This window comes from Cucurbitaria berberidis (assembly GCF_010015615.1).
Source record: "Cucurbitaria berberidis CBS 394.84 unplaced genomic scaffold K460scaffold_4, whole genome shotgun sequence".
NCBI lineage: Eukaryota > Fungi > Ascomycota > Dothideomycetes > Pleosporales > Cucurbitariaceae > Cucurbitaria > Cucurbitaria berberidis.
This window is the reverse complement of record NW_024468938.1, coordinates 2,291,337-2,303,376: the sequence shown is the minus strand read 5'-3', so window position 1 is coordinate 2,303,376 and position 12,040 is coordinate 2,291,337. Positions and strand designations below refer to the sequence as shown.

At 51.6% G+C, this 12,040-nt stretch overlaps 3 protein-coding genes across 3 annotated transcripts; 1 reads left to right on the top strand and 2 right to left on the bottom strand.

The window, feature by feature from the left end:
* Positions 1-6,455: 6,455 nt before the first annotated feature.
* Positions 6,456-7,926, bottom strand: K460DRAFT_357191 (P-loop containing nucleoside triphosphate hydrolase protein; the record flags this gene model as incomplete). Its single annotated transcript, XM_040932015.1, has 5 exons — positions 6,456-6,743; positions 6,829-7,460; positions 7,526-7,578; positions 7,634-7,835; positions 7,887-7,926. The coding sequence occupies 5 exons, from the start codon at positions 7,924-7,926 to the stop codon at positions 6,456-6,458; spliced, it is 1,215 nt and encodes a 404-aa protein (XP_040786028.1).
* Positions 7,927-8,392: 466 nt separating this feature from the next.
* On the top strand, positions 8,393-9,889 carry K460DRAFT_287477 (uncharacterized protein; the record flags this gene model as incomplete). The annotated part of the gene is made up of 2 exons (XM_040928969.1): positions 8,393-9,328; positions 9,419-9,889. 2 exons carry the CDS (start codon positions 8,393-8,395, stop codon positions 9,887-9,889), a joined length of 1,407 nt encoding a protein of 468 aa, XP_040786027.1.
* A 126-nt stretch (positions 9,890-10,015) lies between these two features.
* Positions 10,016-10,970, bottom strand: K460DRAFT_289892 (alpha/beta-hydrolase; the record flags this gene model as incomplete). The annotated part of the gene is made up of 3 exons (XM_040929150.1): positions 10,016-10,280; positions 10,341-10,453; positions 10,530-10,970. The coding sequence occupies 3 exons, from the start codon at positions 10,968-10,970 to the stop codon at positions 10,016-10,018; spliced, it is 819 nt and encodes a 272-aa protein (XP_040786026.1).
* Positions 10,971-12,040: the final 1,070 nt, after the last annotated feature.

The following is a 12,040-nucleotide window of genomic DNA, read 5'->3' as shown; positions in this document are numbered from 1 at the left end:
GTTGCGTGCGTCTGCACCACCCACACCCACACTTTGCGCCCGCCTGTGGGGTGTCTCTGTCTCACCCCGGACGGGCAAAGATACGGTGAGAAAACCACGGGACGCACGACGCAAGTGTCTCAGTCGCCCTGTGTGCAACACACCAAACAACAAACGGCCCCATAGCCATGGCGGCAGCTATTCTTGTCCTCGTCCACATTCCTTGTAAGACGCGATAAGCCACCCCCGTGTAACACGATACTCCGCCTTCTCCGCAAATCGCGAATGCCAGGGACAAGGTGTCATCATTTTCCCTTAGCGCCTGATGCTGCTCTGAAATTTGTTTTGGCAGCGCAGCCAGCCTGCGCCATTCTTTCTGCTTGCGGTGGTTACCACTTCCGAGTTCGGAAGGTACGGGGGCTGCCTTGGTTTGGTGGGAGTGAAAGGGAGGGGGGTGAGCCAGTTTCCGTCATCCTTGCTGAAAATCTCTCTCCACACAACATGCCTTATCTCTCCCGCCCTCGTCGTCGCGAGACAAGGTGGGCTCTCGTCGGCAACCGTCGGGTCTTCTGCCACCCATACGACGCCATACGCTAGTCGGCGCCTCTCATGCTATCAAATATTAAAATTCTGCCGGCTGGTGAATTCTCACAGATATGCACCCCAGACTGGACCGCAGATAGCGACTGTGGAGAGCTGCTGCATGACGATCTCGACCTCTTCATGTGCGAATCGGTACACTTAGCCGATGGGCTTGCACTAGCTGAGGGAGTCGGGCCGGCATACTAACATACAAAGGCTGTGGGTGATCGTACGTAGGTGTATCAGGGGGAATCACCGTGCCGACGCCTGACGCCGACAAGCGTTCCACCAAGGCGTCAATAAGGGGCCCAGGGGGCGAATGTCATGACCACACATCTCAGTCGGTACTTTGCCCGAGACTGTCATCTTGGACCTCGTTGCGGTATCAGAGTCAAGGCCAATCTAGTCACGTATCTGCGCACCGTGGCCACTAGTCAAGCACGCCTTCACCTAATCAAAGAGTCAGATGGCCAAACAAAGATAAGAAAAGTGAAATGAAACATCTCCATAAGCCACTGACTTCTCCACCAGGAATGCAACTAACGGAACAATCGCGCAACTTTTCCGGAAAATACAACCGTCCCAATCCTTTAGGTCCACGCATCCCCGATAACATGCTCGCAGCGACTAAAATTCTACCAAGGCTCTCCGCCCCTTGCTGTCTCGGCCCTATGCTAGGCAAAAAGATGCGCGTCTGTTGACCACCAAGGAACGACCTAGAAGCTCGCTAGACGTGAGCTTTGTCTCCCGCCTGTGGGGTCTCCACACGTATCGCACCGTGCTCTCAAGCTGCCTTCCTGGTCTGGAAATCCGAGCGGATAATGCGGACGGCTCGAGTCAGAGGAGGCTGGAGGATTTTGCGGCTGATGCATCGAGGTGCTCGGTGCTATGCCGAAGAAAATGCACCACTCAGAGCATAGCATGGGGAAGTGGGTACCTGGATGTACTCCTCGATGCGGCTGGACTCCCGCTATCGCAGAGCCTCCGTCTCCGGTCACATGTTTATCACCATGGCGGAAAGGGTAGCTAACTGCGTGCAGTAACACGACGATGCAAACGTCGTCGGAGTGAGTTTTACCATCGGATGCGCTTATCGACTGGAAGAATCCAAGTGTCGCACCACGACCAGTCCTCCGCTTTCCCTGGAGGAAAATTGTCGTACGCACGCCGCTGTGCCGTTTCTCCATGAGATTCTCCATCCGAGAATGGGGACTAATCAAAGGAGAACGGCTATCGAATCTTCGGACCGCGTTCTTGCATCGGAGTGCCCTAGCTTTTACTGCACTCCTACTGCCAACGGAAGGTTTGCTTTATCCATACTCTGGAAAGTACTTGTTGAGATGCGTCCGCGTGCGGGGGTATATTATGCTCCTGCATACGCAGGATCTGGCGCGACGTTATTCATCTAAATCCAACGGAGTGTACCAGGCTGCTGGTATCTTGAAGCGACGCGAACACGAAGATCCAGGTCCGTTGCAATATATATTTTGCAGATCTACTATCCGCGGTCATATAGAGTATAGTCAAAGGTACCCTGCATCAGTGCGATGCTGTGCAGCTTTGACCGCTGGTTCATGGAGAATCATGGTGTTGAGGGGTGAGAACTCATCGAGGACTTCTATGTACGAGCTCCGCACGAGCAAGGACATGCATACATTGGACTTCTGCAAAGGACAGAATGATTGGTGAGGGTTTTGGTATCTATCACCAGCCATCCATTCCACCGACACCGAACCACTTGCAAACCTAAACAACCTCAGCATCACGATACAATCCCCAGTCTGACCTCACCATGACGCACATTTCACATGTCTAACAGCAAACCCGCACTTCAGCTGCTCCTGCGCGTCACCACGGTTGTACTATCGGTGAAGCGACCGCGCATTGCATGCATCTGCACCTCAATCAAGCGCAAACAATCGAACGAGCAAGACGCTCTTTTGTCTCAACAAGTTGCTTCATGAGCGTATCAGCGCTGCAGCTACGCGCACCTGCAATATCACGATAGTACGGCCACAGATTGGCGAAAGCTCGCCAGACACGCACGTTGGATAGAGTGCACCACATGCACGCGCGTCAGCCATGCCCCCACTCTACACTTGAACACTTGGCCCCATTTTCAAACCTCAGACGTGTACGCCGGTCTAATTGCTGTTGTATACGGCTGATATATGATCTGAGACATACGACTGTTCAATCACAACTGCATACGTCGGTGCGTGCTATATCATACATCTGTTGGGTATAGGAGGGGTATAGTATAGGGCATAGTATCGTGCATTGTTGAGCAATGTACATATACGTACCTTGCATAGTGAGTGAGTGTCAGCACGACTAGTCTCTCACATGCCATGCCAACATCACCCTACCCACTACCCTACCTTTTCTTCACCTGCAACAACCCCAAGCAGCTCGCTGGCTGACTAGCATGTGAAACTCAACTCGGTCCTGTTCAGGGGCCTAGCCACTGCATTGACTGGCCCCCCACGCCAAACCAACCCTCCCGCAAACTCGCGAACTTCCCCAGACGGATGGAGAAACGTGCCTCGAGTACAGCCGCGGTACGTACACTCACTCCATGTCGGACCGAGCTCCTCTCGGCGACCGACCTCACGTCACCTCCTGGCCAAATGTCGCAGATAAATGGATGGTGGTACCTGCACGGTTGTATTCAGCCGCCCGCCCATCCAGCGGAGGTACGTGGCCCGAAGTATCTCATCTCTCTCCTCCTCCCACCCGGGTTATCTCGGAGCCGTGGATTAGGTGCGCACCGGCTTGGTGTCTAGCTTGGTTTTTCTTGGGTGATGATCAGGAGTTGCGATGAGCTAACAAGCCGCAAGAATGAAGTTCCGGTGGCTATGACGGAACAGTGTGGAGGTGGGTTTTGTGGATAGGAGAGGGTGGGATGGGCCTTATTCTCCCGCCCCGTTGTGGGGAACTTCGGGGGAATTTTGGGGAGGCTTCGGGGTAATTGATGGTTATGACGATTGTTATTGTTGTTGAACTTGCACGGTGCTAGGCATTTGATAATGATCGTTGCTCATCGCGATGATAAACGATGGTCTAGGCCTTTAGTTTTTGATCGTCAATTAACCTAGGTGATGTCCCTTCCGCATCGAGCCATGTGGAGCGCAAACACCAATATTGTTCTTCTGATCATCACGACTTGGCAGGTCCTAATATCTGAAAGTAAATTGATCAACTTCCATTTCATATTGTTGTTGTCTTGCTACGATCAACCTCTCAACAAAGCTCTGCACCATTACTCGCCCAAATCACGCAATACAACAATCAACAAATACCCTAAACAACTATGACGATACTTACACATGCACCAGTATGAAAGGTCCGATTGCACACATGATCGTCCCGCCAGCACACCAAGTCCAGAATCCTGCTTTCTTTCCCATCTTCGATCCCAGTTAGCTTTGCCATGCGAACTTCGCATACCAGCACCGCATGCGGTGTGGGCACGTTGTAGAGATCGGCTTATTTGACTTAATCCACTAATTTGCAATGCAGTACTCGTGGGGTATGCACGCGATCTGGTGTATCATGCTCGATCACGGCGACACTTAGCCTTGCTTCTCTGATCGCATACACTAGAGGGAGTGAGGACGTCTGATGCCATTCGTAATGCGTTGGGCCCCGTAATCTTGCTACGATGTCGTACGGTGAGGATTAAGGAGGTGACAATAAGCTACATACGCACGCTCGCTGCTATATGTGAGCAACCTATGGTGCTCCACCTGCAGCCTTGCCCAGGTACGAAACGAGGTACCTCGACAACATGAAACATATCGTAGGACGTATAGCCTCGACTGAGGCTGCGCAACGCACTGACGTGGTGAATATAGACCGGAAGAAGGATGCTGAAACAGTCGGATACTACTCTTGCATGAGGATGGCATACCGCAATGGGAAGTTTGAGCGCATGTCGGGTTACACGAGGTTACATACGGTTACACGGTCACGTATGTCTAACTCGTCGCTTATACAGTCACATCAAAGCATGCTCAGGCGATTTTCAGCACAGAGTAAGCGATGTTGTACAGTCTCATAGAGGGATGCGAAAAGTCACAAGTACCTTAAGCATTTGTGATGGTGTTTGGGTATTGCTTTCTGGTCATGCTTTTCGAGGTAGCGGCTTGGTAGCTGATGATGGCGAGGCTTCGCAAGTACCTGGCGGAAAAGGTGCAACATTCATCAGGCATTCTGGAAGCGATGTCACACCGTCTCCTACTCACATAATGATTGATGATAGGATCCTCTGAAAGTCACGTCTTTCTAGGAATATGACCTAAGACCCCCAGTTCGACGAAGCGACTTGAAGTAGACACTAAGATGTCGCGAGCAAAAGCACACATGGCATCATGCCTTTTCGCTAATCTATGCCACTTCTGCTCGGATAGCTTCCTCGTCTCTATGTCACCATTAAACAGCCACATTTACAAGCGGTTGCTTTCTGTGTCATCAGCGTGTTGTCCCCATGCACGGCTGCTTGGTTTCGACATCTACCCGCGCTTCTCTATTCGCATACCTCGCGAACCCGGCACAGCAGATGCCGAGCAATGTCACTGCCAGCTGGTTCTGCATACACTTCCGTCTCCATTTGGATGATAGGTCTCCTGCCTGCAGCGACATACGCGGAGAAGGCCATTGTGGAGAGTGACGTGGGATCGGTGACATCGCAAGGCTCAAGCACCTTCTTCATGCAGCACATGGTTGTAAGCGAGTAAGATTGTTGTTACGGTGATCCTTGGCGGAGTCGATACTATGTGCCAGAATAGCTCTCGTACGCAGACCAGCTCTTTCTCCGGATACGTAATCTGTGGGGTTGCTGCCCAGTCAGTGTAGGTTTCATAGGCGTTGTGCTTTGTATGACGTCGAGGCGGTGAACTGGAAGGCCCAGATTAGATTTTCGTTGGCGCTGCTGGCGACGAGAAGGCTTGCTAGACTAGTTGATAACAGAAGCTCCGCGGGATGCTAGGTTATTCATCGGTTGTACTGTCGAATCTGAAGCGCCCCTATAGAGATAGAAGGACCTTATTGTATAAGTGGCTTGCTATGTCTTCTCCAACCGGTCATTAGGCGAACCATCATTCGACATCCAAAACACACCATAAGCAATACCCCCACGCTCAGGCGTCCTATCCAACCCCGCTGACCCCAGACTCCTGCCGCCACAAAGTCATGCGTATCCAGATGAAGGACGACTTTTGCCGGTCAGTCGACCCGTGAGACTGGATCTGGGGGTGCTTCCCCGATCCCTGCCGCAGCTTAGTGTGCCCCAGTACCCCGGACTGACATATGCACGTGCGAAAGTTCATTATCGAGGAGGCAAAGTATGCAATGTTTACTTTTTGCTGCTTCTCGGCCCGTAGAACCCTGAAATAGCACTGCACACCGCTAGTGTGGCAAACCAGAAGCTAAAAGTTGGGAATGTGATAAGGAGAGGATGAATGCAGTCATCCTAGTTCCGTCGGAAGAATTGCACCTGCTCAGGCTAGCGTGTGTAGTGAGATAACAATCGGACGCTGAGTATAGAAACGGGCAGTTTTCTGATGTCAGAGTGCTTGATGTCGTCTGCAGCAGGTGTTTATTGCGCAGATGTGGTGTGTGGTTGATTATCCTGGGGTTGGTGTGTCTGGCCGACCCCACACGGCTGAATAGCGAACCTATGCCTTGGGCCGTGGGTGTGCCCCTGTCCTGTTGGTCTGAATGCGAGGTTTCGGCCTTGATTGGAGGCTTCGTGACTGAGAATGTGCCATACGAGCTTACCCCAGATATCAGCAGATACTCACCGATAAGCACAGTTGTGGCACAGCAGAGCCTAACGGAAGTACGCCCCGATGGCAAGGTAGAAAGGGAGGGGTTTATCCGAGCTTCTAGAATCAGATCGTGGTCGTTCGTGCCACCTTCTTGTTGCGGTCTCTTGCAGTTTCTTCTGGTCGAGCTCCTGTGGCGTGAACGTTGTCGGTTGCAGGTACTTCATCAATCAATAACCCCTCAGCAGCGACTTCATCATCTTCTATCCAACCATAGAGCTCATCAGAATTGGGCTCTTCGCCTGCATCCTCGTCGATCTCGGCGAATGGCCTTTTAGACGGTCTCGCCTGTGCTGGGAGAAGCACTGAAGCTGTAATTTCGTCTGCAGCTATGCTTATATCGCAAAGGCCAGACTGTATCGTGTCAGCGGGAGAGCATGGTAGAGGATATATTATGCATTTCTGGCATGTAGGCTCTGCGGGTAGTAGATTGACTTACTTTTTCGACCGTAAAGGGGACCACGTTGCCCACGCCGCCTTCCTCAGCGAAAGCGACGCCATTTGCCTTGACGAGGCCGGCGAACCGGGCTCTTCCTGATCTATCAGCGTCTGCTGTGTCATTTTCCTTTCCTTGGCGCGCCCAGTCCCTGAACAAGACCAATCGAGTGGAGATGCCATTCTCCCATTCAACCCCTGATATTGCTGGAACCAGTAGTGCCCGCGATGCACCCCGAATCCGGGTGATTGTTGGATTTGCGATGAGTAGCGCAATGTCGTGCAGCGCAGCAAACCTAGTCAATGTTGAGATCAACTCGTTAATCACCGCAAACCTGCGTCCTGCAGCCCATCGTGACTGGTCCGTCTTGTTCTTCGCTATACGGTCGTCTGTATAACGGGGGTATGCATTATCTATGAGCGTTGAGAGCGAGTCGATCACGATTAGACTCGTATTCTGCGGGGGATATGAAGCAGGCGAATGCACGAAGAGCGCCAGGAGATGGGCAAGCGTTGGCGCCGCGAAGTATTGGACGTGACTGCGCAGCACATCTAGGGAAGTTTCTCCGGGCGCATTGTTGAGTGTAGAGAGGACGCTGTCGAAGCGGTGCTTGGTCAAGGGCGCGCAGGCAGCGTCTGCAGGCAATTAGCCCTCATATACAGCAATCACAGTGCGCTGGGACAACAGGGACTGTACGTACCAACCCAGACAACACGCTGGCCCTCGCGCAATGCACACACTGCGGCCTGAATCCTTCGTCTCTCAGTCTCCATTTATCTCGAGGAAGCTGCGCCACGGCCACATTTACCCAAAGGCTGTCTTGCCGACTCCTGACGGTCCGAAGACCTCTGTCACTTTCCCGCGCATATACCCGCCCGAGACATCATGGCCCGGGAGGCTGGCAGGGGCGAGGAGCTTGTTGAGCTGCGAGATGCCAGTCGAGACAGTGCGAGCCCCGCGTGCTTGGAGGGTTTGGAGGGCTTGAGATGCGGAGACGGTGGGCAGCCTATCTATTGTAGCATCAGTCTAAGCAAATAAGGGCAAGGGGTTCAATTGCGTACGCGATAACGGGGAAGGGAAAGGCGTGTCTTCACCAACCATGGTGTCGTTGCTTTGCGGTCACCCAAGCTGTGACGGGAGAACTCGGACTGTGCTCTAATCTCGTGATGTGACGTTGCTGTGTGGCATGACGCGACGCGTTTATTTAGCAGACACTAATGTGTGGAAGTTGATGGATGGGAAATGCTTTGCGCGTTAGCTAGAGTCAATGATGCGCTCCAACACGATGTCACGCGACCCCGCGAACAGCAGCACATGACTCGCCCCTTCATCACGTCTGGTGTCCTCATTCAAAGATTCCTACCACCGAGCACAGCTAGACACAAGCCACTACGTTCTCCTAACTTCAGGCCTGGACCTAATCACCTTCTCTCTCGGTCGTAGCGTGGAAGGAATTTACGGCTGAGCCCTTGGCATGGATTAGCGATGATAAGAGCCGCATTCTCTTGAGAGTTCGACCGAACGACAACCCACGAAACAGCCGATATTGCGTAGAAGGCACATAAATATGTCGACTAATGTATTCGACCACTTCATTACAGTAACTGGTATCAAGCAGATCGTGAATGACGCATCACCCTCGGCCATTATCGTTACGTTCTCCATCGTTCTTGCGCCCTTGCTGGCTCTCCTTATACTCGCCCTCAGCCAACGCCCTAGCCATATCCCACCTCCCGCGGGATGTCGCAAACTCGGCCTTCAAGGACGAAGCAACCTTGAAGATCAGTACTCTAAGAAATATGCCAAAGGAGCCGACCCCACTCCAGCAAAACCATGGACTGTGAAGGCGCTTTTTATCTACCCGCTAAAGTCCTGCGCACCTGTTGAGCTAGAAAAAAGCGAAATCGTTCGTACAGGATTGTCATATGACCGCCAATTTGCTTTGGGTCATTATGTCACGAGTCTGCCCTCGACAGAAGGCAAAGTCACAAGCGAATGGCACTTCATGACGCAGCGCAAATATCCGCGCCTTGCCAAAGTTGAGACAGAGATTTGGGTTCCCGATCCATCAGCAAAAGGCTATCAAGAAGACGGGGAATGGGTAAAGAGCGAGGGCTGTCTTGTAGTCCGCTTCCCCTTCTCCCCGGATACCGATTTTACCGTGGAAGGCCTCCTGAACTACGGCAAGATCCTCGCAGCAAAGTTGGCGAGAAAGGCAGAGCCTATGCTAGAATTCAGGGTTCCGTTCAATCCGCAGAGCAGCAGGATTAAGAGCAAGGGATACAAAAACGAGGTTCTGCGCATCTGGAAAGATAATCCGGTAGCGTTGAATATGAGTTCAGAGGTCGATCCGGAGATTCTGTCGAAGTTGGGGTATACTCTAGGGACTACAAATCCCATTGCGCTATTCAGAATCGACACGAATAAATATCGGGAGGTGCACAAGTGTGCGCCCAAGGTTGAGGATGTGGGTTTCCAGACCGTCATTGGAATGCAGGATTCGGTATGTCACAAACGCTACTAACAGCCCTCAATGTTGAGAAATGAGAGAGCTGTGAAACCCTAAAGCACTGTGTGCTAATGATTATTACAGTATCCTATCCACATCATAAATCTCGCCTCGGTCCATCACGTAGCAGAGAATCTTCCAGGCCTTACCAAGAGCGAATACGCTTGGCAGAACTACCATACACTCCTCAATGCCCTGCGTTTCCGCGCAAACATATATATCACTGGCCCACCAGCTTTCCACGAGGATAATTGGACAAAAGCAAAAACTGTCTCGCCTGCTAACTCAACCCCAACCACATACCACATCTCCTGTCGCACAACCCGCTGCAAACTACCAAACGTCGACCCAGAGACTGGCATCGCTGATCGCAACGAGCCCATGACCACGATGCGCAAGTATAGGGTCATTGATGAGGGGAGTAAGAGCGCATGTCTTGGTATGCAGGTCACGCCGTTAGGAGATGGAGAGGTAAAAGTTGGGGATAGTATTGAGGTGCTAGAAACTGGGAAGCATTTCTTTTTGGGTGGGGAAGGGAGCAAAGTCGACGGGTGATGAGGGTGTTTGATCCACGACATGCGTAGCAAAAGCGAAAAGTTTTCATGATCGCAAAGTAAGCTTTCTAGATTCTCGAAGAACGTGTTAACCTCAGCGAAACGGCCCTTTTCTAGCTACTCATGCCTACTCTTTCCCACCTTTGGCAATGATACCTTCGACCCACTTCTCCAACTCCTCACTCGCGCTGTGTATAGGTATGTGATCGCATTTGACCCTCGTAACATCGACCTTTTTTCCCTGTCTCTCTGTTCCCTTCCAACTCTCTTCGATGACGTTGATGGCGGTCTCCTGCACCTCCGGCACAACACAGAGATCATCCTCGCAGAAGAACCAGGATACTGGGACATCTTTGTAACCGTTGTGGGTGAGGTTAGTACCGAAGGAAATGCTAGATTGTTGACGCAATGTCAATAGATACCCTTCCACTTGAGAATTGAACAATGCTTACCTGGCGTGCTTGCCAAACTTCGCAGCCTCCGCAGTGCCGCGCTCTGGGGAGAGACTATTGTACACAATAGCGGCGGTGAGATCGGGGCGCGGCTGGAACATCCATCCGTCCTCCTAACGAACGCCAACGTCAGCAATGTCCTCCATCAAGCTCCGACTTCCACTGGGGGATGACAACCAGCTGACTTACATCGATCTCAATTGGCGGTGCGCCACCCTGAGCAGCAGCACTAATCACTTGTGCCAAGTGCTCCCCAATCTTCGGCACGATGGCAGTTAGATACGCAACTCTTACTACACCCCCCTTTTTGCCCTGCGCCTCCCTCTCCTTCTTCGTTACGCCTTTCAGTGACTCGGTGGCTGGTGTGCCACCGTACGAATGTGCCAGTAGCACAATGTCCTTCCCCTCTTCGGCGAGCTTCGTCACGAAAGCGTTAATGAACGCAGCGTCATCGTACATGCTGGGAGAGGGGGTGCCTTTCTTGTAGCTTGCTGGAAAGCACGGCGGGTCAAGCGCATGGATGATAAGTCCTTTCGCCCTGAGGGGCGTGATGAGGGGTTCATAGAGTGCGGAATACGCGAAGGAACCTGGGACGAGTACGAGCTCATTTGGGTGGGTTGTATCGGACATGGCGGTTGATGTTAAAGTCGCCTTGGGAAGAGGATATGCGTTGGGGCGTGCTTAGCGATCTTGCGATGCTGGTTGTCTCTTAGTAGAACAAGGTGTTTGAGGTAAGAAGGTCAATGGCGATGCTGCGCTGGATACATATAGTCATGCTGGCTCCCCCTCTTATAGATGTGTGCTTATACTGTTGCGCCATACACTCGTAGGCGCCATATTCTCCACTAGGTACATATGGCTACGGTGCAACTATCATCCGATGGGACGTTCACTAGAACACTGCACCTTTAATTCGCACTAGGCGATGCTCGCTAAAACACTTCCTCCATTTTCGACATTCTAGATTCGAATGCGCGGCTTTGTCCTAGTGATGACTACGAATTCTGACATCCCGAGGTCAGACTTTCTGACGAGTCGCCGAGAACATGTCAGAAATTAGTGCTACAGCTAGTACCGATGAGGCTAGGACTGCGTCAACGATGACGGGACAAACCTCTGAACGGACGAACATTAGACACAATTGTGCTCTTCCTTCGCAAGTCACATTCAAGTCTGGCATAAATAAGAGAACTGTGGAACCGTTTGGCTCAAAGTCATTGAGCCATAAAGGAAGACTGTCGCCGTGGAAGCATCGTGTATGTAAATTGCAATTGCGATAGACACCAACATAACAGAATACAATATCTAAACAACGACATATGCCCCCTTATGAGTAGGAGACGCAATTCAAGCTATTCTGCGCGTCGCGTATGCAATGACGAAAATATCGAGTTCGTCTACCTCTCACTGCACCAAGGTAAACACGTCAAGATAAGAGAAGTAGAAGCGCTGGAGACTTTTCTGCTCAACAATCAGGCAGCTATGGCAGTTGTATCATGGCTTTGTTCTATCATAGCGCTTACTGAGTGTAACCTGCCTTCATCATACCAGTCGACGCACAATGTCCGTCTGTCACACGCTAAAGCCTCGCTACCACTATTGACAATGTGAACGCTGTAGCATCTACCTAGTTCTCCCTACCTTTACTCTTCCCAAATCCCGATCTAGAATCTAAATCGAGCAAAATTACTCATAAAAGT